Consider the following 27056-nt stretch of genomic DNA (forward strand, 5'->3'; position numbering starts at 1 on the left):
GGCGCAGACGGAGCGGAGGCGCCATTTTGCGCTGCTGCGGGAGACGGTTTGGGAGGCTGTGGCGGGAGGGAGGTGGTGGCGGTAGCGATAATAATAACAGCAACAATAATAGCGGTAGCGGCCGCGGGTACAGTTGCTGCTCGGGACTAGCGTCCCCGTTCACCCAGCCCCGTGGCCAAGACTCTGCCGACATGAGCGACGTGGAGGAGAACAACTTCGAGGGGAGGGTGAGTGGCCGTCCCTGCCCGGGCCGTGCTGAGGGGGTGACCCAACCCGGGGGGGTGGGGGGAACGGGAGGGGGTGGGGGGGGGCGCTCTTCTTCCTCAGGCCCGGCAGGAGTGGGGGCAACGCGGATTGTCTCTAAAATGGCTCCTTCAGGCGCCCAAGTCTTGACTGGGCCGTGGGCGACTCGCCCCCCTCTCCTCTCCCAGCCTCCCTCCTTTTTGTTAACGACGCGGCGCTGAGGAACTGGCCCGGCGCGGAGCTGAACTCCGCTGCCTTAACCCTCGCACGCTTCCCTCTCCCATCGCGTCCTTCTGTCCCAACCCCCCCGCCAGGGTGCGGGGCCTGGCTCTGCGAGTTCGCCCCCACCCTGCCCGCCCAGGTTTTCCTTTTAAGAACAGGGCTCAGGGCCGTGCCGCAGCCTCGCGTTTCTCCCAGCTTTATTTTTTAACTTGCTGTGATCCTGAGCCGTCCTGCTGTCTGGCCCTCTGTTGCCTGCCGGGTCGCGGCCCCGGGCCCTCCTCCCATCCGCGGGCAGCGGCGGCCGGGCTTCCCGGCCGCGTCTGGGCCAGCGCCGTCCCGCGCGGTGCAGCCGGGGCCTCCGCCCGCCCGAGAGAGGAGGGACCGGCTCCTTTTGTGAGAGGTGCGCTGCCTCTCCTGGCTGCTGGCCCCTAAACAGGACCTTCCCTGGGCCGGGCTTCCTGAAGCCATTGGGGAGGTATGGCCTTGTTAAACCGTTGAAACTCATTGATCACGCAGCCGAAGACTTTCAACAAGCTACTCTGGTTTTGTAACCTTGTAAGGCCTGTTTCTTCTCTCTGATTGCTCAGGTTTTTCATGTGCACGAATACTGGACCCTTCCATTTTCAATGTTTGTTTTTGTGTTGTTTTTTTTTTTTTCTTCCTTAGTGATGATCAGGGCAAGCAGGAACTAGAAGCTCCTTGAAGCAGGAATGAGATATGTGCTTTGTCCTCACTCCATCACTATTCTTTTTAATTTTTCAGTGTTTTGGGGTTTTTTTTTGTCCATTCTTTAAGAGATGCTTTAGAGGAACACCTGAGCATCCTTTTGGTGACTTTCTCTGGTGAACCAGTGACAGCAGCCTTGCAATTATATAGGATTACTGCCTGAGGAAAGAAGCAATGAAATTTTGGAAGGCCAGTGTCATATTCCAATAATTATTTTTACACAAATATTGTTATCCTCTGTGGTGTTAGTAAAACAAAAAAAAAACCAAGTTCTCTAGGCTGAGTGTGCTGTACCTGGCTGTGCAGTGACTGCTGCTGGTTCCTCAGGTGAGGTGAACAAAATCTGTTCTCGTGTTGATTTTTTGGACAAAGTGGCTATATAGCTAATCTCTGAAAGGAAAAACAACTAAGTCTGAGAAAATTGAGCAACAAGTATACTTCCTTATTTTTTTTAATTTTTAGGTCAATTTCCCATTTTCCAGTAAGATTTATATTTTTACCAATTATTTTCTTGTCTGTATTCCTACTGTACTGCTTATTGTTAGGAAATATTTGTGTTAGGCTCATCCACAGAACATTTGTATTAGGTTCCTTGATGGACCTATTGTTCGTGTTACAAAGCTGATATAGCTGTGTGGTTTCGGTATATCTGCACGCCTTCTGCCACATGTAGAAGTAAGCTAATGTTTTGAGAGTATGTGAAGTCTGAAAAGTCCTACGTAGCAGTTTCTGTGACTGCTACTTCTTAGCTGGCTTGGGTATTTTGTGGTGGAAACTTTACTGTTGGAAAGAGCTACTGACTGTGTTGAGTCTTCATTTGGAAAACTATTCTTTTCTATCCCTAACACTAGAATTTCTCAATCTGGTGTGTGGCAGTGTCTTGTCTGCTGGTATTTTTTTTATAACTGAACATAACGGCAGGTACTTGCTTCACTTTGTTTAGGTTTTCTACTAATGAAGAACACTTGTAAGCCATTCATTTTTTTCTTCAGTAATACTTTTTTTGTTGTCGATGCTACTAAAATACTTGAAATAGGAAACTTAAATTCAGGATGTAACATTTTCACTGAAAGTCCTCACAGCCATAAAATTAAGCATGGGTAACTTTGGGGCTTTAGTGTTTAGTCTGCTATTCCCAATTGGATAGAGCATTATTACACACTGAATGTCCTGGTGCTTCAGTTTGCAATACGCAGGCACATGGAACTGAGAGAGCATGGCATAAGTTTTCAGTGGGAGAAAGACTGCAGAACGGGGAAAAGTTTGTAAAGAACCTCTTGTCCTGGAAACAGCCACAAAGAAGTCGTCTGTGTACCCTTTCAAAACAACTAAATGCCAAAGGAGTAAGGGAGTTTAAGTAAAGTTTAAGTCCTCTTACATTCTATCCATGTAGTTGCATATTGTCCCAAAAGCACTTCAGTGAAAGTTCTTGCAAGTAGTGACGAAGTCTGATACCAAGATGAAGGTGCTTATTGATAGGTATGAAGTTTTGTCTTAGAGAGAGATTAATTAGCACGCATTTTCCTGTTTTGCTACCTACTTTGTGAAGAAAAAATGTTAATATATAAATGATGATAGTTGACTGAAGTTTTTTCGTTTTCCCACAACCTTGGGTTTTTTTACAAAAACACCCTTGTTTTTAGCAGCATTAAGATACTGTCCATGTATATGCTTTGCCCATCGTTTATGATTTTAACATCATAATGTTAATTTGAACAGGAAATTTAGAATAATGGAAATAACTTTCCAATGAGATTGCACAATTTGTGCTATATAAAACTTGCGTTTCTGAAGTGTTGGGTAAAGTCATTGTAGAGATTTTATCTTTTATTCTTGAGCTCACTCATTTCTTTATTGACTTTTTTAAAGCAACTGTTAATCAAATATGCTCAGGCTTATTAATATCTGCTCTGGTTTTGTGTCATTTTGTTTCAACTTAAGCAAGTTCTGTATTAAGAATGTGGCTGGTTGAGCAGAAGAAATCCTCCCCCTCAAGCAAGCATGGTGATTTAATGGAAAGAAATTGACAGAAGAATTGGAAATATAGTGGATGTGCTAGAGCTAGGGTTATGGACATTAAGAAGAAAAAAAAAGATTTTAAGTTATGCTGCTTATCCACTTTGGAAAAGTCATAGGATTTTGTCACCATTGAATGTTCTTTGTGAGCAGTTAGACAAATGAGGGTTTTTTATTTCTATTGCTGGCAGATGACAGGCAACTCTTATGTCCTCTCATATTTGTTATTTTTAATAACAGATTGTTCATTTGGTGTGCATTTTGTGATGCAACATTATTAAAATGTTTCCCAGAGCAGTGAACAAGTTGGAGTCTGAACAAAACTGCACTTCAGAAGCTGCGCTTGAAACTTTGATCAGCTATTTTTGAGCTTCTGATAATGTTTGATTTCTGTAATATTAAAGGTTTAGTAGTTTTGTACCAGTGTTAACGTGCTGCTTTTCTAAATAGATAAAACTTTATATCAGAACAAAGATAGAATGCCATTTTAGAACTCCACATCGGTTGTCTTCCTTCATTCTAATGAGATGCTCTTCCTCCTCTGTGCAGAATCTCACAGTGACCTCAGTCTAACAAAGCACTTGAAGAAATATATGGTTTTGCATGTGAACCATCTTGTTGGAGGAAGTGTGCATAGTTCAAATGTATGCAAGTGGCTTTTGGTTAGCTTAACTGTGAATGCGTCTTATTTGCTTCATGAAGCTTGTATGCAAAATATTTAACTTCATATGTGTTCTAATGTTAGTTGCCTAAATCTGATCAACTTTCAGATCATTTCTTTGGAGAAAAAAAAAACAACAAAAAAAAAAACCCCACAACAAACGGGGGGTGTGTGTGTGAAGAGTCAGTTTAGCAATCTGCCATCTTTGTGGAAAGGCAGGCATGTTGCTTTCCATACCCTTTGAAATACAGGCATGATGGTCTGCTTATGCTCAGGAATTCTGCATTTGCTTGGAGAGTGCTGTGATCACCCTGTGATTTCTAATGGTCAGTGTGGGAAAGGAGACTTTCTGGAAGTAATTTTTTTTCTTAATCAGACTTAAAATTCTAGACTGTTCTGGACCATGTCAGCTGGGAAGGCTGCTCTTCTTGAAAACAAATTCTGTTTCCTATCTTCCGTATGTGATAAAGGAGTGACTACAGAACCCTTCCTGAAGAGGCATATTTTTAAGCCTCAGTGAGAAGATTAATTGTAATTTCAAAAAGTTGAGTGCTTAAGCTTCTTCTCCCGTCCCCTTTTTAATCAGAGCAGTATCACTAAGAAATGCATGGAGTTTGCTGATGTTGGTAACTGAAAATATACATGTTTTCAAGATAGCACAACTCATGAGTTGCTTTTTATACAGAAGCTTATTAGGTATACTATTGAAATATTTATAGATGAACAGCTAAGGGATCAGTTTGATTTTTAGTATGGAGAGACAAAACATAGTATGAAGCAAAAATTACTGAACTCTTGTGAGTTTCAGGGGAAGTTGGTATATTCCTGTCAAAACAGTGGTTAAAATATAATCTTGTCTGTTCTCAGATGAGATGTCACTAAGTTGAGAGTTTTATCCAGTGTATGTAGGCTGTTGCTAAATTTCTGATTCTTTTTTGACTGTTTATATTTTTCTGTCCCCTTAATAAAATTTGACTTCATTTATTTTTTGAGTTTGGGCAGGAGTTTTTAGCAGGATTTTTGTAAAGTCTGAACTATGATTTTGCAGGGTTAATGGTGTTGCTAGATTATTTGTTGTCCTGTCCTTTTTTCATCCCATGTGTACTACTACTTAACCAGGGCAAACATTTCAACTGAAATTTTTGTGTGATTTATTGATATTTTTTTTTCTTCCCATGCTTTGCTATAGAAAGCCTAATTTAAGCTTATTTAATTCTTTTTATTAAGTGTCTTGCTTTAAATTTTGATAGCCCTTCTGTCACACTTTGAAATGGTAAAATGCGAAGTGAGGTAAGGCATAACAAGTTCAGGACAGAAGGGTCGTGTAAACGAAAAATTTTGTCTTTTTCTTTTTCCCTCGTGTTCTTTCTCATACCCTCTCATGATAGGTGGAGAATTGAAAGAATACTTTGTAAAGACTTTTGCAGTTCTACTTTGCATAGAAGTGTTTCAAATGCTTTTAAAATAGTAATTATATTGGAAAGTAGCATTTCTTTTAAAGGATGTGAGGAAGATAAAGGGTAGATATAACTTGCATCAATTATGTGGTTTAAGCAGTTGTACCAGTATGGATCAAATGCATTGACATGATGGACATCTTGCTCAGCTGGATCATCTGAAGTCCTTGATAATTGTTCAATGACTGGGTTTATGTGGTCATGAGGTAATTGGGGGGGCGGGGAGGGAGATATCCTTTCTCTACCAGTTTGCTTCGTATTGCTCTTTCTGGGAAAGAAAAAGCGGAAAGGATGAAAAATACTCTTCGGTGCTCTCTTTAAATGCTTCTAGCTGTACATCATCTTATCCAGAGAATCAGTAACTGAAGCTGCAGTTTCTAGATTTTGTTTACCTACAATAATTTCTTTGGCTCCAAGTTCCACTTCTTGATGAATCATTAATCCCAATTCCTGGCATGCACTTGAGGAAGCCACCACATCTGATTCTGAGGAAGCACACAGTTACAACTGAGACTTTTTTTTTTAGTTATTATTTTAGGTGGGGTTTTTTGGTGTGGTTTTTGTTTTTGTGGGGGGTTTTGATTTTTCAGTTTTGCCCTGGGAAAAGTGTTATTGACAGATGTAGTATTTGTTTTGAAAGCAAGGTCTGATCTGAAGAATATTAGGAAGTTAGCTGACTTGTCTCTTCTACAGACTGTAGTGACAGCAAATCTAGATAGTTTGACATGGTCACAATGAGTATCTGCCTATAAGTTTGTAAGAGTGAAAGTAGTGACTGGACAGTTGTATAATAAAGCCAAAGGCATTAAAATACATGCTGTTATTATAAAGCAGTTGTGGGATGAGAAGCTGAGTTTAAGAAATACAGCCTTATCTGTGGCCCTTCAATGACTGAGGATCTTCAGAACAGAAAGATAAAAAAATGTTGAAGATACAGAGGGAAATGTTAGTCTTTCTCTCTCAAGCAATATTTAAGTAGATTTCTGTGATAATGATGGAGCTAAGATCAGAATGTATAGATTGCTTAAAGACTAGTACAGAATTGAGATATTTTAGTGCTTTGGATAATAGAGGTGTCTATCTCATTAAAGATGACATGCTGAGAAAGAGTGTTAACTGATTTTCTAATTCATATTGCAGAATGGATAGAAATTGTTTATGGAGAACAATTGGGTTGGTCTATGACATAGACTAAGATACAGCTTGCTAACTATTTCCTTATAGTAGGAAGCAGAGGAGGAAAATTCTTTAAAGCCTCCCTTTGTGACTCCATGAAGCTTTGAATCTCTTAATCCCTGCCTGTAGTCTTGCTGATACTCTTATTAGATACTTTTTCAGCATCATCCTTAAGTCCTTAAACTCTTGCAGATTATTGCGATTCCCGTAGTCTCTCCTTTTGAAGCACTATAGGAGATATAACTAGGTGATCTATGTTGCATCAGAAGATGAGATGTAATTGCCTGCCAATGACAGACACAGTATGCAACTGCTAACAGGTAATCTCTCTTTAGCTGCAGTTTACATCTATAGTTCCTTTGTTTGAGGAAGTTTTAAATGTGTGAGAACTTACGCTGTTGCCTCTGTCACTCCAATTTTAAGGTCATATGTTTGTGAGTGCAGCCCCTAAAGGGCTTAAACAGATAGTTCCAAAAGGACCTGACCGACATGAAATGTTGTAACATTTGTTTTTGGCAACTTAATACAGATTTGTTGTCATAACTGATGCTATTAGAAACTCTATGGGCGGTGTCATAAGATGCTTCAGTTGAATAGATAAGGACACTAAGCTAACTTTTACATTGTATGGGAGTGATTGGTTTCTTGGTATTTTTGGCACCTCCCAACACCTCTAGATTGTGCAGTATCTGGTTGGGGGCGGGGGAGGGGGGTTGGTTGGTTGGTTTGTCTGTTCAAGTTTCCAAAATTCTTGTTCAAGAATTGATCTTTCAAATGTAAAAAGTATGGACAACACAGTATCCGCATGGAGTGACTGAGGAGGGTGAATACTTTATCTTTTTATCGAAGGATGTTTTCTAAATCTGAATGATGTCACAATAAATGTTTTTCTATATTGTTGGTCACTTTTACTAGGGAGGGAAGTTGAAATAATTCCTGGATAAATTGGTAATTGTTGCAGGGGATGAAGTGTAAAAGGAAGAATTAAGGAGGCTATCAAACTATGAAGAGTACAAAAACAGGCGAGATCGTTAAAAAGCAAGATAAAAACACCAAATAAAATTTGGTAATGTTTAAGTGCACATACATCCTTTTATTTCAGTGAAAGTCGTGCAGCTAGATCAGCAGATAGCCAGCTTAATAAGGGTAACCTGTAATGCCGTCCTGATTACATGCTCCATGTGTCACAGCCAAGCTTCGAATTTGGCCTTCATTGATAAGTTTGGCAGGCCTATCATCCCAATAAATGACATTCTCCATGTGTCCCTTTTCCTTTTTACCAAGGTAAAGGTGAAAGGTAGTGTAGCTGTAATACTTGTTAGTGAGGAGTCTTTCAGGTTCCATTTCTGGTGGATTTATTGTATTGAAATGTGAGGACAGCATCCTTTGAAAAGAACTTCTTCAGTCCAAAGTATTGAAGAATTTAACTGCAAAAGAAAATGTAAATCTGGACATAGGCAGAGTATGAATCAAATTGAGCAAAACATTGTGAGGACAGGCAGGAGGAGAAATGATGCAAATCAGCATGAAATGTAATGCTTATGGGAGGAGAACTTGCTATGTATTCTTTTCATTAAGAATTTTGCAACATTTTTGTGAAGTTAGAGATGTATATAGCATGCTATTTTGTAGGGGTTTTTTTATAGCTGAGCTCCCTAGAAATGCTGTACGCTATAAAACATAAGGAAGTCCTAACCAGCTCTTTGTTTGCTTGTTTTCCTAGTTTTTCTCTTGTGTGTATTACCATGCAAGAAAAAAACCCTAATGTCTTTACCTTTATTGGATTGCTTTGAACTCTTATTATCATACATCTTGTTTTATATTGATTAAGTTGTATGCAAGGAAAACAAGATAACAACGAGGAAGAAAAATAACTTACGTTGCATATATCAATATGCATGTATTATGTGAGTAAGTATATGCATAGATAGGTTTTGACTGGAAATCTTCTTTGGCCATTCTGTCAAACTCAGAGTGTCTTAGTAATAATATGTAGGAGTAGAATTTGGGATATTTGATACTGAGAAGTATATAGTTATTGTTTTAGGGGGGAAATCACAGTTACTGATACCGATACTTTACTATATTTGTGCTAACTAGTTTTTAGTGCATCTTTGTATCTTACAAAAATCTGAAAGGGGAGGAGGGTAGCTTTGAAAATACAGTAAAACTCTGAGAACTCAGTAAGCTCATTGTTAGAACATAGACACTTACACAGTTTTAAAGATTTTTTTTTTTTTTAAAAAGTTGTTTTATAAAATAGTTTCTTGCACTTTACCTGCTGGCTTTTCAATTTGGTAGATAACATCTGAACTCCAGCAGAGTTTTATAATCCCCACGTGCTTAAATATACTAAATGTTCTTTTTCCATTAAGGTTAATGTTCGTGAAGAGATTGAAGAGTTTTTTCCAAGAATGTGGAAGATAAATCAAGATAAAAGAAGGCTAATGAAAAGTATTAAAGATCAGAAAATTAAAATTGAATGGGGGAAAAAATTGAACAGAAGATTGGTCAGATAGAAGCACTTGAATATTTTTTTAAGGCTATAATGAATTGTTTGAATTGGGGAAGAATACACGAAGTATGAAAAATGAAAAACTCAATGAAGAATGAAGAAAAGTAGAAAGCAAGAGTGAAGTAGAATTAAAAGAATCTGGAAGAATGAATGGGTCCTAGGTTAAGTAAATGTATGGTTTATGTTCCAGTGTCTGTATGATCAAGTTGTAGATGAATTTGCATGATTACTTAGTTAATAGAGAATTGGTGATCTGGTTCAAGCAGGGACCTATTTGAGGAAAGCATACAATATTAACAGTGGGTTAGCAAAATGAAATTTGTTTTGGAGGGTATTGCCTAACCATTTGTTTTTCAGGAGCAATCAATATAATAGAATTACTGTACTTTAAATGTTAGGAGTTAGGCATTTATACAACCAATACCACTTTTAATACTGTCTTTTTTGTTAGGAGTCTCGCTCCCAGTCAAAATCTCCAGCTGGGAGTCCTGCTCGTGTAAAATCGGAGAGCAGGTCAGGATCTCGCAGTCCATCGAGGGCTTCCAAACATTCTGAATCGCATTCAAGGTCAAGATCAAAATCAAGGTATGTCCAGGAAGTATTTCATGTTAATTCAGTGTTACTGCTTCTGCCGGTTCTTTTGGTACATTGATGAGATTTCTTTTCTCCTTGTAAAAATTATAAACCTTTTGGGATGTATTAACGGGGCTATGTTAATTTGCATGTTGGTAGTTGTGTAGGTGGACGAAGTTGGGGAAAGATTCCATGAGTATGAATATGCACGGGTATGACTAGAGAAACTAATATAAATAGAAGTAATGTAGAAGTCACAACTAAAATTTGTAGGTTTATGTCTTCCAGAAGAGAGAGAAGGGGTTGCATCTCAATTCAGAAGGGATTACATCTCAATTCTGTAAAAGGTCCTGCCTCCTTCCTGCAAAGTCTTTGTTGTGGGGAACTCTTGTGTGGACATCTCTTTTAGGGGGGGAAAAGAGAAAAGTCAAGTGAGAACTGCAGCAAAGGTAGTCTGGATTAGCTAAAAGGAGTAAGCTCTGTAACTCTTGGAAATGTTGGAAGATGCTTCTTGGGGAAGTTCTTGACATTCCTTCATTGGAGGCTTTAAAAACAAAATCTGAAAACTCTGGGTTAAATTGGGTATGGATATATTCTTGATTTATGGGAGCTTTAAGATTCAAATTCATTTTTTAATGCTGCACATGTCCTTCACTGTCCTTTTCTTCCCCAAGTGTGTGTGTGCAGAGGCAAAGTTTTATAGTTCTTAGCTGTGAGAGAGCTTGCTCAGAACAGAGGAGGAATGTGGTTTTTTTCTCTAAATATGTCATAAATATTACCTGGCTTATACTACCTATCTTCTCTATTCCCTTGTACCATCATACTAGTGAAAATGGGGAAACCTAGTGAATCCTTCTTTAATCAATGGAGAGAGAAACCAGAAAACAGCATTTGTAGCTCTGGAGGGGGGAAGAGGAATTGTACAGTATTATGTTGTTCCTCCCCAGTTCCTGGGAGAGATCAGTAATCCATCTTCCCTATTTATACACTTCATACCAGGGCAGCCAAAAAAGAGTTACAGTGCTCTGAATTCACAAAGTTCAGCCTACTGTTATAACTTCTTTTCTTGCAATGTTTAGCCAGATAACTAATTACCTATTGTTAGGATATAATGCCTGTATGAAATCATGAAACTTGGATGGAACAATGCCTGTTTAAAACTGACATTATCATTGCATAGATGTCTGCAAATAAATGATTGAGGACTTAAGCAGGTGGTTTTTGGTTTTTTTGTTTTATTTTTTTGGTCTTGAATAATTTTCAAGCCTAGGTGAACTTCATTTATAGATACTGCAGCACTGTAGTGCTGCCAGATCTTTCAATTTTTCAGCCAAGACGGTATTTCAGTGTGCCATATCTGGTTTCTGTATCATTGTGCAAGTGTTAGTTATATGTGCAGCCAAGCTGATAAAAGTTTAAACTTTGAACTTCCTGAAAACTGTCATGAATATAATCCTCATTGTATGCCAGAAGCACTCTCACAAAGTTAAAAATGGTGCTACAAAGCAGGTTGTTAGAGATCTGTGCAATCTTAGGTGTGCAAAGTAGAAGAAACGTAACTATTTTTGAGAGCCTCTTAGAAAAAGATTTTTCTCTAGGAAATATAAGGCTAACAATTCAATACGTATTGTGTGTATGACCTAACTAAAAGCTTTCTCTTTGTTGAAGATCCAGGTCCAGAAGACACTCGCACAGACGTTACACTCGTTCCAGATCCCATTCCCATTCTCATTCCCATAGGAGACGTTCTCGAAGCAGATCGTACACGCCAGAATACCGTCGTCGAAGGAGCCGTAGTCATTCTCCAATGTCCAACAGGAGAAGGCACACGGGCAGCAGAGTATGTCATGTTCATCAAGGCTGAGTATCAACAAAACAATTGCTGCTTACATCAGTGTAGTCCAGGTTACCTGCAGATTGAATTTGACCTGCACTCTTGTCACTGGAGGATATGGGAATTTGGGGGCAGGGAAGCAATCTCTGTCCTTACATCTGGGCACTTATTTCTTGGGCCTGCAACTGGCAGGGCAGTTGTAAAAATGTGTTGAAAACCATGCCGTTGCAAGTCAGTATGGGCAGATAGAGTTACATCTGCTTCTGTCTGCTCTAGAAGTTGAACCCGTCTGATTTTCTTTTTGTTACAGTTCCAAGTACACGTACGCTTCACAAAAATGAGACCTTTTCTGGCATGCTTGCAACCTGACAGTATTGCTAATGTAAGATTGACTAGAGCAGCCAAAGAAGAAAATTGAGTGCTTATTTGCTTGTAACATACAGCATATTATGTTGAAGGTTGCTTGTGATTTTATACCTCTGAGTAATTAATTTGGTTTAACTTGAAGAAATAAACCTATGTTAGGTGTAAATCTTAATAGACTAGAAAAATTTACAGTTATGAAAGGATCAGTAAGCCTCTCAACGTAAAGTATCTCTGTATGGACAGGAGGAAGTATAGGCACACCAACTAATACCTAGGATACTAATCTTGCATCATTCTGAGAGACTTCTCCTAGTGGCCACCTTTATAATCCATTTTGGTGCCTTAGCTTCTGGTTCCACATCACTTCAGGCCGATCTAAATGAGTGCTGTTACACACAGCTCAGCCTCTCCCTTGGTGAGGGCCACAGTACTTTCCTGATCCTTTTAGTTTTAATCTGGTTTAGTTTCTCCAATTTTTTACTAATTCTGTCAAAGATGAGTGTAGTTTTTTTGCAGGCTTACTGTGGTGAAGCAGCTCACCAGGACCAGATAATACCAGTGTAAGGGAGAAGACAAGAGTCTGTGGAAAACAGCAAGACTCAGCAGTGCTTAAGTGTTGTTAAGGGCAGTGGCTTAAGCTGTTGTGAAGCAACGTTCGTAGTTCCACTTTTTGTGCATTGTTGCCAGTGTGTAATCATGATGTTGTAAATACAGAATCTAATGTCTTGGAAAAATTGGCATGAATAACTGAATTTCAAAAGGTTTAGCAGAATTTCTGGTGAAAGATGAATAAATCCACTTTACTACTGTAGGAAATATAAGAGTATTTTGCTCTGAAGAAGCCTTTTTGCCTTGGAAATGACTCTGTGAAACAAAACTTGTTTTCACAGTGAATTTCACATTAATTCTAAGGAGTAATTCTAGTAGTGTCAAAAAACTCAAATCAACCAGATTCGAATCCCCTGAAGTGAGGATCCTAGTGAGGTCCTAAAGACACCAGAACGATTGGTAGCAATTTTGCCACTTCTGATCTCGTAGAGAGAGCTTGAGTACTGTGTTGATGGGAGACAGTACAAAATCCTAATGCAAAAGCTGTCATTTAGTCCTTCACAGTCAGTTCAGGCCTTCCAGTGGTGATGTAAATGTCACTTGTCGCTCAGGGTGTGTGGACTGATTCTCAGTACTTGCCTCAGAAAAGGTAGTAGGGTTTAAGTATAAGGGAGATGTTAAAAAAAAGACACTACTGATGCGTACTGTGTGGAGGGACTTGTCCAAACAATGATTTAAAAGACTGAGATACTTCATTAAGCTCACGAGAGTTTCAGTAATAAAAGGAGTATAGCTGTTAATGCCACTGAATTATCAGATCGAAATATGGATTAAAAAAGAAACCTAAACCTGTGTAATTAAAACTTTCAAATGACACACTGCCAATTTTTGTTGTCGTCTTCAACTGTAATAAGGAATTGTAGAAGATTCATGTCTTGAAACACAAGTTTGAACTTTGGCAGATAGAAAGAAATAAATTTCAGATCTACGAGTAGTTACGGGCGTCTTACTTTCACAATGGATTCCTGAACAAAAGCTCTGAAAATAACATGACAGAAGAGCTAAACCTGTTCATTCTTTGAATTAGGCTGAAAGGCAAGCTCTGATGTGTACATTGCTGTGCATCAGTGGCTTTGAAAATCTGAAACTGAAATACATATTTCAACTGTGACAACTTTCCAGTTATTATTTTAGCAGAAACATTAAATCCATTTGCCTGTTGCTGCTGTTTTAACTTGCTGCATGTAGTATAACAGGTGCCAGAAGCTTTATTGAAAAAAATGTTAATTTTGTTCACACTAATTCTTACACTGGAATTGGCATTAGATGAACTTGTGGCATGTAGAGAAACCTTGAGCCTAATAGAGAAATTGTACCTTGTACTATTGTATAATTCCCTATTTGACTTCCTTTAGTAGTAGATCTGTATCCCACATCGTGTTAAAGAATCAAGAGTCTTGCTCTATAACAGTGTGCATGCTTTTGGATTACTTCACAGAACTGGCCTTCAGCACTTGCTGCTGTCTAGATGAAAGCAGCAAATTTACAAGTGGAGGGAGATAAACTTTAAAATACAAATATTGACCTTCAGTATAGTTGGACAGGAAATGTTGAGGGATGAGGAAGTTTTGGTAGAAGCTAAATTATAGTTCAACTGTCTGTGCTTAGGAGCTTAAATGCATTTAGTGTGTGCAGCTGGAGGCAGTGTGCACTCTTTAGCACCAGTGGTGACTGTGTGGGAAGGCTGAAGGTGAGGGCTGAGGCTGGCTGACCTGTTCTCAGTACAGACGTGAAGTACACAGACATGCAGCTTGTTGGTGATTCGAGTGTGAAATACTAATAAAATATGTTCCTGTTATTCTATAGCTTTTCTGTAATCAGAATGCTTAATTTTTATTACCTTGAGTTTTTCACCAACGTAAGTTTGTCTTTTTTCTAAAATGCAAATCATGAAAGTAGTTGCTTTTTGAAAGCATCTTAAAATTGGCGTGATAACTGCTGAAGTGGCAAGCTTTGTAATAAACTGTTTAGTTTTCCTTGGAATAAAAGTTTTTAATAATTGAGAAATTTTCATATGAGAATGTATAACTTATTTTTTATGAACGTAATTGGAGTTGAATGTTTGTCTTACCAGGCTAATCCAGATCCTAATACATGTCTTGGAGTGTTTGGTCTCAGTTTGTATACTACCGAGAGAGATTTGCGTGAAGTCTTTTCCCGTTATGGACCTTTGACTGGTGTCAATGTGGTTTATGATCAACGGACCGGACGATCAAGAGGATTTGCTTTCGTTTATTTTGAGAGAATTGATGATTCTAAAGAGGTAAATTCATGCGTTACTACCTTTGACATGTGTGCTCTTTGCCTGTTGTCTTCATGAATATATCTCTGTAAAACAAAAACCAAATTAACCCTGAAACATTTAGCGTGTATTCACTAGCAGGTTCTCATAGTGAGATTAAATTAAAATATTTTGTTCAAACAACATGGCACTTTTAAACAGATGAGCATTTTAGTTCAGTGTTCAGATGCTTGGGCAAATTCTCAGTATGAGCTGTCTGTATTTGCAGAATCACAGAATGGTAGGGGTTGGAAGGGACCTCTGGAGATCATCTTGTCCAACCCCCTGCTTGAGCAGGCACACCCACTGCAGGGGGCACAGGAATGCATCCAGGCGGGTTTTGAATGTCTCCAGGGAAGGAGAGTCCACAACCTCCCTGGGCAGCCTGTGCCACTGCTCTGTCACCCTCACAGGGAGGAAGTTTTTTCTCATCCTGAGGTGGAACTTCCTGTGTTCCAACTTGAGCCCATCGCCCCTTGTCCTGTCATTGGGCACCACCGAAAAGAGCCTAGTCCCATCATCCTGACACCCACCCTTTAGATATTTATAGGTATTGATGAAATCCCCCCTCAGTCTTCTCCAGGCTAAACAAACCCAAGTCTCTCAGCCTTTCCTCATAAGGGAGATGCTCCAGTCCCCTGATCATCTTTATAGCTCTCCGCTGAACTTGCTCAAGCAGTTCCTTGTCCTACTTAAACTGGGGGGCCCAAAACTGGACACAGTACTCCAGATGTGGTCTCACTAGGGTGGAATAGAGGGGGAGGATAACCTCCCTCAGTCTGCTGGCCACACTCCTTTTAATGCATCCCAGGATACCGTTGGCCTTCTTGGCCACAAGGGCACATTGCTGACTCATGGTCAGCTTGTTGTCCACCAGCACTCCCACGTCCTTCTCAACAGAGCTGCTTTCCAGTAGTTCAGCCCCCAGCATGTACTGGTGTGTGGGGTGGTTCCTCCCCAGGTGCAGGACCTTGCACTTGCTCTTGTTGAATTTCATGAGGTTCCCCTCAGCCCAGCTCTCCAGCCTCCAGGTCTCGTTGGATGAATCAAATCACTATTGAATCACTAATGAGCATTGTGCTTTGATTTTAGTCTGTTACTTCAATATGAAAGTAAATCTTTAGACAGACATAGAAGCCTCTTAGTATTTTTGAACTATTTGGAAAGCTGACTTTTCTAAGTAATTTTCTGTATCTATCAAAATTCTGAAGATTCAATTTACTTTCCATAGTGAGGTTTGTCTTGATATGTGCCTTGGTCAGTGACTTTGCTAGTTAATACAGGTAGCTGTTTACAGCTGGACTGATTTCTTGTTAGTAAAATTGATATGTAAGGAAAGAATCAAAGGATATGAGCAGCAGCTTGTGTTATGGTTCACCACAGTAAGCAGTACTTTCTTCTCCCTGTGTAAGGATACTGTGAACTTTACGACATTTACTGAAATTTGTAGATGAGATTGCTGTTAAAAGTAAAGATGCATCCTTCTTTAAAAAAATTCTTTTTTTCTTTAAGCCTGCACTGTGGGATTATCTCTTTCTTTTGGGCAAACTGAGTCACAGACTTCAAGCATTTTTTTAAATGGATTAATAGTCTTAGGCAGATGTTTCAGATTTGCTCTTTGATTCTGAGTATATTTGATAAGTATATTCATAATGCTTAGATATAACTCCTCTCATGTAGCATTGAAGGGAGGGAGGGTGACAGCTGTGGAACGTACTATCAGTAGCTGGAAAAGGAAAACTGTGATGCTAGTTGATATTTCACTGAAAAAATGTTTCATGGGTGATTTGGTTGAACTAGACTCAGTTCTGGTCTTTGATTTCTGGTATGACCAACAGAGGAATCAGTTGATGGGAAGAGTAGGGTTTGTAAATGTATGTAATGTGTGGCTGTGCAGGTTATAGGGGTAAGTAAAAGGACGCAAAACTTCATTTAGTGTCTGTTCTGTATTTTCCCACTATCACTTGGACAGGTTCAGAGCGGAGTTAATGTATAGCTGTATATCCATCTTAAGTGGCCTACTGTCTTCTAACTTCTAGCCTTGTATTCATTTGCGCTCTTGAGTTTGGTGGGATTTTGAAAACATGACTGTTTTGTAGAACAGTTAACATCCGAAACACTTGCAGAGTTTCCAACTTCGTATGTCTTTTAGAAGTGGGGCTTTTTTCCTAGTTGCCATGGGCAATGGTCATGCATGACACCATGCATTTCTTAAAATGTTCCGTGTAAATAGCATGAAGTAATTTGTTTAGTAGAAAGCTGTTTTGGCAGATACTACAAAACTGGAATGCAAAGAAAAAAATAGGATATTACTTGCAGTCAGAAACACAGAAATAAAGATGAGCACCTTAAGCAGGAACTGAAATAAATGGGAATGTAATAAAACCAATTTTTTTTCTCCACAGCAGGCTAGTGCTTGAACGGGGGCAAGGACGCAAAACCTCCTAACACTTAGAATTTACATAACTTAAGTATTTTGGCAAAAAGGACAGGAGAAAAACTTGTTCATTTGACTTATTTCATGGGCCTTGAGGAGAGATTTGAAGATGGCAATAAGTGGCAGCTGGTGTAGAAGGGGGTGTAGCTATAGGTGTGAAACTCTGTGACAGGCCCTGTAGGGGAACACTGGAGGACATGAAGTTTCTCTGTGTTGAAGATAGATCCAATCTGAAAAGTTGAGTATGCATAAAAGCAATGACACTTGAATTACTTTTGTTCTGAGTAAATACCTTTCCTCTTAAAATCAAAAACCCCAAGCAGAATAATTACTAAACAAAAATACGGAAACAACTGCAAACCAAAACCCCAAACTCCCAACACCTTAAGCATCCAAATAAAGAGAATATAAAACTCTGGATGAGATGTTGAACTAAATTCCAGACGTTTTAAAGCAGTCATAGATGGATTAAATATGTGTAGAACTCTACAGAAAAACAAGAATTTCTCATCATCTTCAGTATTGTCCTTCCAAGAGGGGTAACAAGGGGAAGCTCCTCTGCTGACATGCTCTGAAACACTGTTAATACTAAAATTCACCACTAAATTAATTGAGTAGTTCTGTTTAAACTTTCGTAACTTGGTTGAACATAGGTCAGTATCAGTATCCTGTGGATTCTGTTGCAGCTGAAATCCCTCAACATCTTCCTCATCACTGATTACCGCTCTTACAAATTGGATCAGTTGTTGAGCTGGCTAAAATGTTGCTGTGTCAAGACTCTGAAACCAAATGATACAATGTTTCTACTTCCATATGGTGGCAAAGACATTTGAATTGCCAGTTAGCTCTGTGTTGTGGAAATCCAGAGACAATGTAAAATAGCATTTGTAAAAGGTAATGCTTTGCAATGTCCTAAAAATACCAAAGGGCCAGGAGTAAATTTTTATTTTCACTTAAGCTGTTTTAGATTTTCAGAACTTCAGATTGATTATGACACCATAGCAGCCCTGTTGTTGGCTGTTTGTGATCATCTTGGTTATAAAGAGAAGCAGAGATTTAACTTTTGATAACTACTAGGTAGAGCAGCTGTCAGAGCATCACAGTAGCTTCAGTCATTCAACCTTAACAGGACTGGGAAAGAAATGTTGGATGCATGTATCCATTCTGAAGGAGATTTCTTGTGGAATCTCTTCTACTGTGTTTGAAACTTCTGAGATTGAGATGAAACATTACGGTCTGACAGAAAGTCCCTTTTCCATTAGATGTTTTTTATTACAATGGTCTAATGTTTGCAAGATAGCACTTGACTAGATTTTTACATTCCAGTCGTACTAAAGATGCTTGTGGACACTGTCTTTAGTTCAAAGTGTGATAGCAGACAATGAATGTTGAGGATTGATGGTGGCTTGTACAAAAAGCTGTGCTTGTTCAAAGTCTATTTGAAAAGCTAATGTTTTTTACCTTGCTTCTGGAACAGAGAGTATTCTTTCTTACGGGTGTAATGGTTTTCATTTTTTGTGAAGTTATGTTGGTTTTCTTGGAGGAAAAAACTTCACTAAGTAATACTTGGTATTGCTTTTTTGCCTTGTGTGTTGCAAGTGTCTTGTCTTATGTTGGCCACCCTTCTGCTAAGTCTTCAGAACCACATGTACAACGTTATGCAAAGAGCAAGATCTGTAAATATCTGTTGAAGACTTGTTTCTCAAGATTGGGGTTCTTTCTTACGTGGTTCTCAGTATCGGCAACACTGGCACTAAGCCAGTGTTGTAATATTGCAGCTTTGCAATATTTTTGCTAAACAATAGAGGATGTTCACCTGCCCATCATATTAGGTTTTTCTTCTGGTGTTTAGAGGAACACAAACTTGTATGTACTCAGATGCGAGGGGGGGATTGATTTATCCTAGGGATAACAATATACTGAGAGGATTATGAGTAAAAGGTGCTGGCTGCTTTAGGGAGATGATTTTTACTACAGTTACCAGGGATTTCATAGGCCACTATGCAGCTTTTGAGCAACTCAGAATAGGAAGTATTAGGTGTTGTTTAAACTGAGGTGACTATGAATATACAATGTGTGTGTACCAGGAACTCATCTGAGAAGCATTAGCTACAGAGCTTTTTGCAGTGTGGAATTTTCTGTTATCTGATGCTAGCTTTATGCTCTTTACAGTTCTGACCGTTTTTCAGAACTGTTTTCTAAAGTAGTGTTCATTAGCAATCAAGACAAACTTTATACAGATAAGCCGAACTATTAATACAATTTAGTTGCCAAAGACTGGAATAACAACAGGGTTTAGCATTTTAATTTGCAAGACATTTAATCTGTGGTACAAGCAGACCAGCTTAAAGTATCATTATTGACCAAAGCTTTTCCCATAGCTTGTTGAAGAAATGCTCTAAGTATTGTTTGTGCTATTAAAAGGGACCCTTGACACATCAGAAAAGAACACATGAAGGTCTCAGATGTTTGGAATTACAAGTTACAGACTTCTGGAGACTCTGAAATACCATGAATTGCTAATACTTGCAGAAACATACCCAGTTACTCATGCTGGTTCTCTAAAATCTTTTATTTCTTGATTCTGAAACTCCTTTAAAGAGAATACATTTAATCAATAGATGTTTAAGCTCAGAAAATTATATAAAAATATTATCATTGACAATATTCTAACAACATTTTTAAAAACAAACCCTCAAACTAGAGAATATTAATTTACTCTTGTTCAAAGGTGACATGGGCACTTGAATTCAACTTGGCAGTAAGTGTAAAAAGCTGGGTTTCTTAATTTCTTTTGTCATCCCATCAGATTTTGTATTATTTTTCAGACTGTCCTTTCAGATGTCCTTGTTAAATCCAGACCTGAACTAGTGATACCAGTATACTGGGGGGAGAAAAGCTAATCTAGTATGTCTGTTCATCCGATGCTGTACCTGTGATACAGTGGAGATGTGGCATTAAATACAATATGGGAAGGACTTCAGGGAAAAAAACAACCAAACAAGAAACCCCAAAAAACCCACAGCGAGCAAAAAGACAGTAACTTATATAGTTATTTTTAAATTGTGAAAATACAGTTTCAAAATGAGTTGCCACATGTTTGACTTTTCAGCTGTCTCCAGTCTGCACTTCACTAACTCGTAGTGATGTCACATTATTGAAGTAATTCAAAGCAGTTAGACACAGTTGAAATGAAGGCTCGATGGTCTTTTGTACAATACAAATGGTATCTTGAACTCTGTAGTAGAACTATAAAGTGAGCATGACATCAGCTCTGCCAAGTCAAGTTCTCTCCCTCCCTTCTCCCCCTTTCCTCCCCATACCCTTCCCCCAGTGACCACAGTGCAGGTTCCAGAAATTTCCCACATTGTTTTCTTGTCCAGGCTGCACTTTGTGGCGTTATCCAGACTGAAAGATTATTTAATATCTTTCAGTGAATTCTTGATTGCTTAACTAATTCAGTCACCTGTGTAAGTTTGTGCAGATAATTAAAAGTTCAGTGTTCCCAAACTTGTTTTGTTCTGTTTTGAGCCACTGGAGGCTGTGATCCTGTAGTTTGGGAACTGCTCATTTTGTCAAACAAACACCTTACAGATAATAATTTGAAGTTTTGTTATTACGGACAGATTGCTATAGGTTTAAAACTGTAATCTAAGACTGAATTATTATCTGTGCCAATCCTAATCCTCATTCTCTGTTTTCTGACTGCAAACATACAGAGGCATATTCTGGCCTACAAAGTAAATTTTGCCTTCAAATTTGCAACCAAAACCAATAATAAATATTTATAGGAATCCTCTTTGCTTGCTTGCTTACTGTCATCTTGCAAAAGCCATACAAGTCTTTTAACAATGTTCAGGTATTTGGAAGAAAGTCCAAGTTGAAATAAAAACGGACAGTTGACAGTTAAAGGCTCCTAAGAGGGTATTGTGTCTTAAACCGCAATATAGTTTGATTTTTCTCTTCAAAATGTTTCATTTGATGGTCTAGAAAAATACATTTCTATCTTTTAAATAATATTTGAGAATGTCTTCTGCATTTTTAGAGCAAATGTGTAGTTTTTTCCCTTTGACGTTTAAATGTTGTTAACACAGCATTCATATGTACCCAAAACTAGCAAGAAAGCAAACGGAAATTTGTTTCAAATGACATGCTAGTCTATTAAAATTGTAAAATCCAAAATTTTATAATAAACTCTTTCAGTTTTTAAAGAAAACACAATATTGACAGTAATTAGAATCACTAATATGTTTTTACAGCCTTTGTACAAAATAAATACTGTTGTATCACTTGCCTGAAACCAGGTTTTCAAATAGGGCTTTTGGTCATACTGCAGCAGTTGTTAGCTAATAACGTCAACTTCAGTACTTTGTTTGAAAGGCTTGAGATGTGCACATTAAGAATGGTGCAGAGAATTTGAAAATGTCTTTGGAAGGAATTTACAGTTGCTAATGACTGAGTGATACATACTATCAATTATTGTCATTCGTAATGGCTAACTGTAGGTTTTGGCTTTTCTGCATTTGGGGGATGCAGTCAGAACTGTAAAAGGCTTTGTTATGTCTGTATATCTGCTAAATAGTTATTTTAAATTTTTTAGTTAGCAGTTATTGCTGACCACTGTCAAAAGCTAAGAAAATTGAAGTTTTTATATTGGATAGGTCATTAGACGTTGTGACCAGGGTGGCTGAGTTTCATGCAGACTGGTAGCTATGAACTGATCTCTGTCCACTGAAATGTAACTCATTTCTTGGTACTTCCAAAACTATTGAGTCTCAGAATTAACTCTTCACCTGTCTTGCTCATATATTGCTCTTAAACCACAGGTGCCAGATGTTCTGGATTTGAGGTGGCTCCTTGTCAGCTAAGCTTATTACTCTGCAAGTTGTTGATCTGACATAAAAATTCCATGAAGCAGAAAATTCCTTACCCTTCAAGAAACTTGCGTATTGCTGCATTTCCAGAAAGATGCTTTTCAATATGAACCTAATTTTTCAGCCAGCTATTTTTAGGTTTGCACACACAGAGGTTCCTAGGATGTGTGCACAGATTTATTTTAATTTAGATCATCCTTGAGGAACAGGACTTTAAAAAAAGAAAATCTGAAGGCTAGGAAACTAAAGTTAATTATCATGTTCTATTCACAAAGCATACTTTAGTGTATGTTGAAAGACTTGAAATACTCTTTGGCTCTGCCTTGCAGTTAGCTAAATGTAGTTCTGACATTTTTATATGGGAACATAACTCACTAGGTGGCGATATAGTATAGATACAAACAGCATTATTAAAACACGAGCTAAGTGTAGTTGAATAGGTTAGTGATAATTCAGTCACTTCCAGTTTGGGGACGGTTAAATCATGTGGTGTCAGGTTTTTGTTTCCTCCTCCATAACTTGTATGTTAATTCAATAAGATTCTTGCTAGCTGCAAAAAGTTACTTTTCTGAATAGTTGTTTGTTTCATTATTTAAAGAAAAAGGAAGAAAAAAATGCTCTGCTTAGCGGCACCTTCATGTTTTGAGGTTGTGTATTTTTCCTCACAGTTAAATAACAGCAAAGTGATCTTGTTTAACTCAACGTTGTAACAGTGTCTTTTCTCCTCACATGAAAAATGAAAATAATATATATTGGGCTAAGTGCTGTGCTTAGTGTCATGAACTAGAGTGGTGTGTGCAAGTATTTCAGAGATCTTAAAGCAGCTGATAAAAGGATCAAAAAAATTTGCTTTGCTAATTTTAATAGCATATTTTTTTAAGTCCAGCATTAACTGTTTGTTAAATTCTTAAGGTGGTGGGTTGGTTGGTTTGTTTTTTAAGTTAGTGTTGCATGAATATAATTCTCAAAAGTACGCTGTGCTCCTTTGAAAAAGTATTTTCATGATTTTGAGTTGTTAAAGGCCATTGTATTGATTCTTAAAGACTAGAGAAGCAGGGGCTAGAACACCCAGAGAGTATGTGCACGGGCTGCGGCGGGTCTGAAGGCACAGGCTTCTCAAGCGCAGACCCTTATGTGTATCGCTTTAGCGAGCTGCTATTGTGAGAGTGAGTGGGGAGGAAGGTTGTAATTAGGTATCCATGTAGGCTGAACCCGCCATTTTACTAAGCTCTGCTGGAGTAGGTCCTTGTAAGGGAGATGGCAGGAGGCTGGGAGAGCATGAAATGGCAGCCGACTAGCAGTAATCCGGCCATATGCACCCTACAGGAAGCCACTGTTTTGCACAGCTTTTGAATCCGCCCGTCCCCTCTGGGTCGGAGACGGCGGCAGGAAAGATGCAGTTTTCAGTAAAAGCTGTTTTGACTTTGAGTTTACCTTTCTGATGGGTGGGAGACAAAGTCTAGGGGAAGTGACTGCGTTAGTGGTTAGCACCGTGCTCTCTTAAGAAGGGATTGTGTGTCACGTTACTGTTACTCCCGCACCCCAGTGCGGTCCTGTAACACTGCCGGCAAATGGGCCAGGGGACAGAGATGAGCCGTTCGCCACAGTGGGGCACTAGTATGCACTCTAAATAAAACAAGATCAGGACTTGTTTTTCTGATGGAAAAGAATGTGTGGTGTGCCTAGCCTTCCATAGTTACCAGTAAGTTGCGGGTTTCACATCCCTGTTCCTTGTCTCTCCTGCAGGCAATGGAGCATGCAAATGGTATGGAGCTGGATGGCCGGAGGATTCGGGTGGATTACTCAATCACCAAGAGAGCACATACACCCACCCCAGGCATCTACATGGGCCGGCCAACACAGTAAGGATTTCATGCATTTCCTGTAATGGGACTAAAATGGATTTAAACTGAGTGTGTGGAGTCTGGTTGAAGAAACAGAGCTACAGATACTTTTTGGAAATATTAAGAGTTAGGCCAATCATATTTAATCACAAAGTTATTAATATAAAGAATGCATTACTTGGTTCACATATACTATTAAATCCTACTGTAGTTTATTTATAAAAAATATGTAAGGAGGTATTTTTCAAAAATATCTATGCAGCACAGTCAGTCAATGCACCCTTAGTTTACTGAAATACTGAGGTGCCTGTTTGCCTTTCATTTTGATGGGAATTGGGCTCAAATCCCTGGTGGGTTTTCCGCAGTTTTTTTAGAGGTGTTTTTCTTTAAATGTTTCATTGTTAGATTGTTTCATGGCATAGTCTTAAGTGTCTGATTTACAAGAAAGCTTTAAAAAAAGCTTTTAAATCTAAATCAAAATGAAGAGTAGATATCTAAAGTAATTTTTTTGCTTTTTCCCTAATAGCAGCGGAGGAGGTGGTGGTGGTGGAGCAGGTCGCCGCCGTGACTCATATTATGATAGGGGGTATGACAGAGGATATGACAGATATGAAGAATATGACTACAGATACAGGTACCTAATTTTTGTTTTATTTCTGTAGGAACAGTGAATTTGTTGGAAAAACTGAAAAATTAGGTGACAAAAAATATTACTCGGTTCATAGCAGGATTCTGCATACATGCTTGCTATGTGTTAGAACCTCATTGTGTTAGGTTTTGTGATATTAAAGTAGTCATAATCTTCAGTGTTTATGTAATTTGGTTATACAGCAACAGTTGGGCAAGGGGTTAATTTTGCTACCTGAAGGTGGGGATACAGCATGTGCCCTGCGCACCTGGTGGACAGATAGAAAGGGGGAACTCATTTTTCCATGCTGTATATAGAACTGGGGACAGCTGACACACAGTGCTGTTTAAAAAGGGGTTATTTGTAGATGGGATTTTTAATGCTTGACATTTCATAACCATCTCGCCATTTTGAAAGTTATCTTGTTTCAGAGAATGTTGTTCAACAAGAATTGTAGGCATCTGGAAAAGCACTTCATGTGTTTGCAAGGCTAGTGAGAGTTTATTAAATTCTTTGCCTGGGAATATCTTACAGTTTTAAACACATCAAATAGAGAAATATAAAAGCATTTGTTAAATAACTGTAAGCCACAGCCAAATAAAGCTGAAATCATTCATGCAGGCCAAGTCTTTCAGTGCTAAGGAAATGGTTGTGTTCTGTAGAAATGATGTGAATAAGGCTTCTTTCATAATGGATGTTGTTGGGTTTCTTTTTTAATTTCCTTTAAAGGAGACGATCGCCATCGCCTTATTATAGTCGATACCGATCACGATCAAGATCCCGTTCCTATAGTCCAAGTGAGTACATTCAAGTGAATAAATAGAATCTGGCTGGCATAAACCTTGTTGTTATTAGTATTAATTGATCAGTGGAAACTCTGAACGGGAGAGCAAAAAAGCCAGGCACATTAAAGCTGAGATTATATGAGTGCAGTTAATTTATAGCAATTGTCTTTTGTTTTTTTCCCCCAGGGCGTTACTGAAGATCAGAAGAGTTACAGTTGAGGATGTGATTTTTAAATACGAAGTTCAGACCTTAGCTTCCCTACTGCTTTCCTTCCCCTCCTCCCTTCCTCGTCCTCCATCCAGCTCTTTTACAAATCTTTGGTTCATTTAGAATATACATGTTTTCAGTTGAAGTATTCCTGTTTTCCATCCCTCCTTATTGTAATACTCTTAAATATTGTAATTGTTGTAGTTTTTGTGTAGTAAAACATCTTAAGCAAAATGAAATAGAGAACCCAAAGTGCTGATACGTTTTGGAAGTCATTCCTATTTTGTTTTTAAAACAATTGGACTCCTGACTAATCAGAAGAGAGCATTGATATTTTTAAAGCTTGCATGTCATATGTAATATACACACTCAGATACTTTAATATAAACCTGCATTTCCAAGTAACTCCTTAATCTTTCTGTTAAAATGTTTACCTATTACTTTGATAAACAAGTAACAACTTTGAGCCTTTTCTGTAATGACAAATTTACTTAGATAGTCATGAACCAGAGGATTTTTTTAATTATTATTTTTGTCAGGTAGTCACTTTGAGTGTAGGCAGTTTGAACTAGGGCAAAATCGGGTATTTGACTGGGAAGATAGATCCTTGTACACTCAAAGTTAGAGCTGTGGTTTATAGATAAAGTTTCTGGATTGCTACACAGTGGATAATGTTTGAAGTTAAAACTGTAAAAATCTGGGGGGTTTTATTGTACTTGGTTGAATATTTCCCCTTAATCGGTGCAGGAGAGAAAATATTTATTGAACGTACCAATTAGTTATATAATTTGCTGTTCATATGGAGAAAAAAAAACAAAACTCACCAACTTTTTGGTATTGCAATAATGATTAAGCGAATTCTGTTTCCAGTCGTTTTTGGAGTTTTGCAAGTATGGATGGAAAAACCTACAACTACATGTAAACCCTTTTTTTTCCCCCCTTCAATAAAAGTTAATTCTACTGAGATGTGGTTTCTTGTCTTTTGTTCTGCATTTTGTGTCACCTTGGAATATAGGTTAAACAAGACTTGATGTTGCTGTATGGATAACGAAGTCAGCGTTTATCTGTCTTCTCAGGAGCCTTCTCTTCCCTGAGAAGAGCATGCGGTTGTACGGGATGGCTAAGCAGAGTGGGTCATCCAACTCCCTCTTGTGCCATCTTTGGCACTGGCTGGAGTCGTGGTGAGATGGTTTAAGGAGCAAAACAGAGTTGGCTTTGTTTGCATTTCTGGCAAGTTTTACCCTCTGAAGTAACTCGCCGTGTGGCTGGTTGATGTCCGTGTTAGCACAGCAAAAGGAATAGGACTACAAAGCCCTCACAGCAAAAATAATTTCTTCCTGATCGTCAGGGAGTGCCACCAGAAGAGTTTGTTGTAGTTTCAAGAGGGTAAGCATATGAAGTGTAGTTTTGTTAACTATTTCTGAATGTCAGTGCCAGGAACTATTAGCAAGTAATTAAAAGAAACAGTAACAGATATCCAGCTGTTTTAAAAGCTTGATACCATGTATGGTGACAAAACAAGTTCTAACTTACTGGTTATTGCTCCATACTTTTTATCCATTGTTTGATCCATAAATTGCAGTTAAACTCTTTAATAAATG

At 38.5% G+C, this 27056-nt stretch overlaps 1 protein-coding gene across 3 annotated transcripts; it reads left to right on the forward strand.

Annotated features, from left to right (window-relative positions):
• Positions 1-26419, forward strand: TRA2A (transformer 2 alpha homolog). 3 transcript variants are annotated; one of them, XM_064444432.1, is made up of 9 exons: positions 6-227; positions 8877-9188; positions 9468-9601; positions 11330-11429; positions 14473-14661; positions 23737-23852; positions 24361-24468; positions 25192-25259; positions 25434-26419. In XM_064444432.1, exons 4-9 carry the CDS (start codon positions 11397-11399, stop codon positions 25442-25444), a joined length of 525 nt encoding a protein of 174 aa, XP_064300502.1. In that variant the 5' UTR covers positions 6-227; positions 8877-9188; positions 9468-9601; positions 11330-11396; the 3' UTR covers positions 25445-26419. The 3 variants fall into 3 exon arrangements, with proteins under 3 accessions (XP_064300501.1, XP_064300500.1, XP_064300502.1); XM_064444431.1 differs by lacking the exon at positions 8877-9188 and having other exon boundaries at positions 1-227; XM_064444430.1 differs by lacking the exon at positions 8877-9188 and having other exon boundaries at positions 5-227; positions 11258-11429.
• The last annotated feature ends 637 nt before the right edge of the window (positions 26420-27056 follow it).

Source organism: Phalacrocorax carbo, chromosome 2 (assembly GCF_963921805.1).
Source record: "Phalacrocorax carbo chromosome 2, bPhaCar2.1, whole genome shotgun sequence".
NCBI classification, from domain to species: domain Eukaryota; kingdom Metazoa; phylum Chordata; class Aves; order Suliformes; family Phalacrocoracidae; genus Phalacrocorax; species Phalacrocorax carbo.

Bases quoted from the DNA above. Each gene is read 5' to 3' on its own strand.
- TRA2A (XM_064444430.1), top strand. From the start codon at position 192: ATGAGCGACGTGGAGGAGAACAACTTCGAGGGGAGG. The intron at 9,602-11,257 runs GTATGTCCAGGA...TCTTTGTTGAAG, and splicing joins AGGTCAAGATCAAAATCAAG to ATCCAGGTCCAGAAGACACT. The intron at 11,430-14,472 runs GTATGTCATGTT...TTGTCTTACCAG, and splicing joins GAAGGCACACGGGCAGCAGA to GCTAATCCAGATCCTAATAC.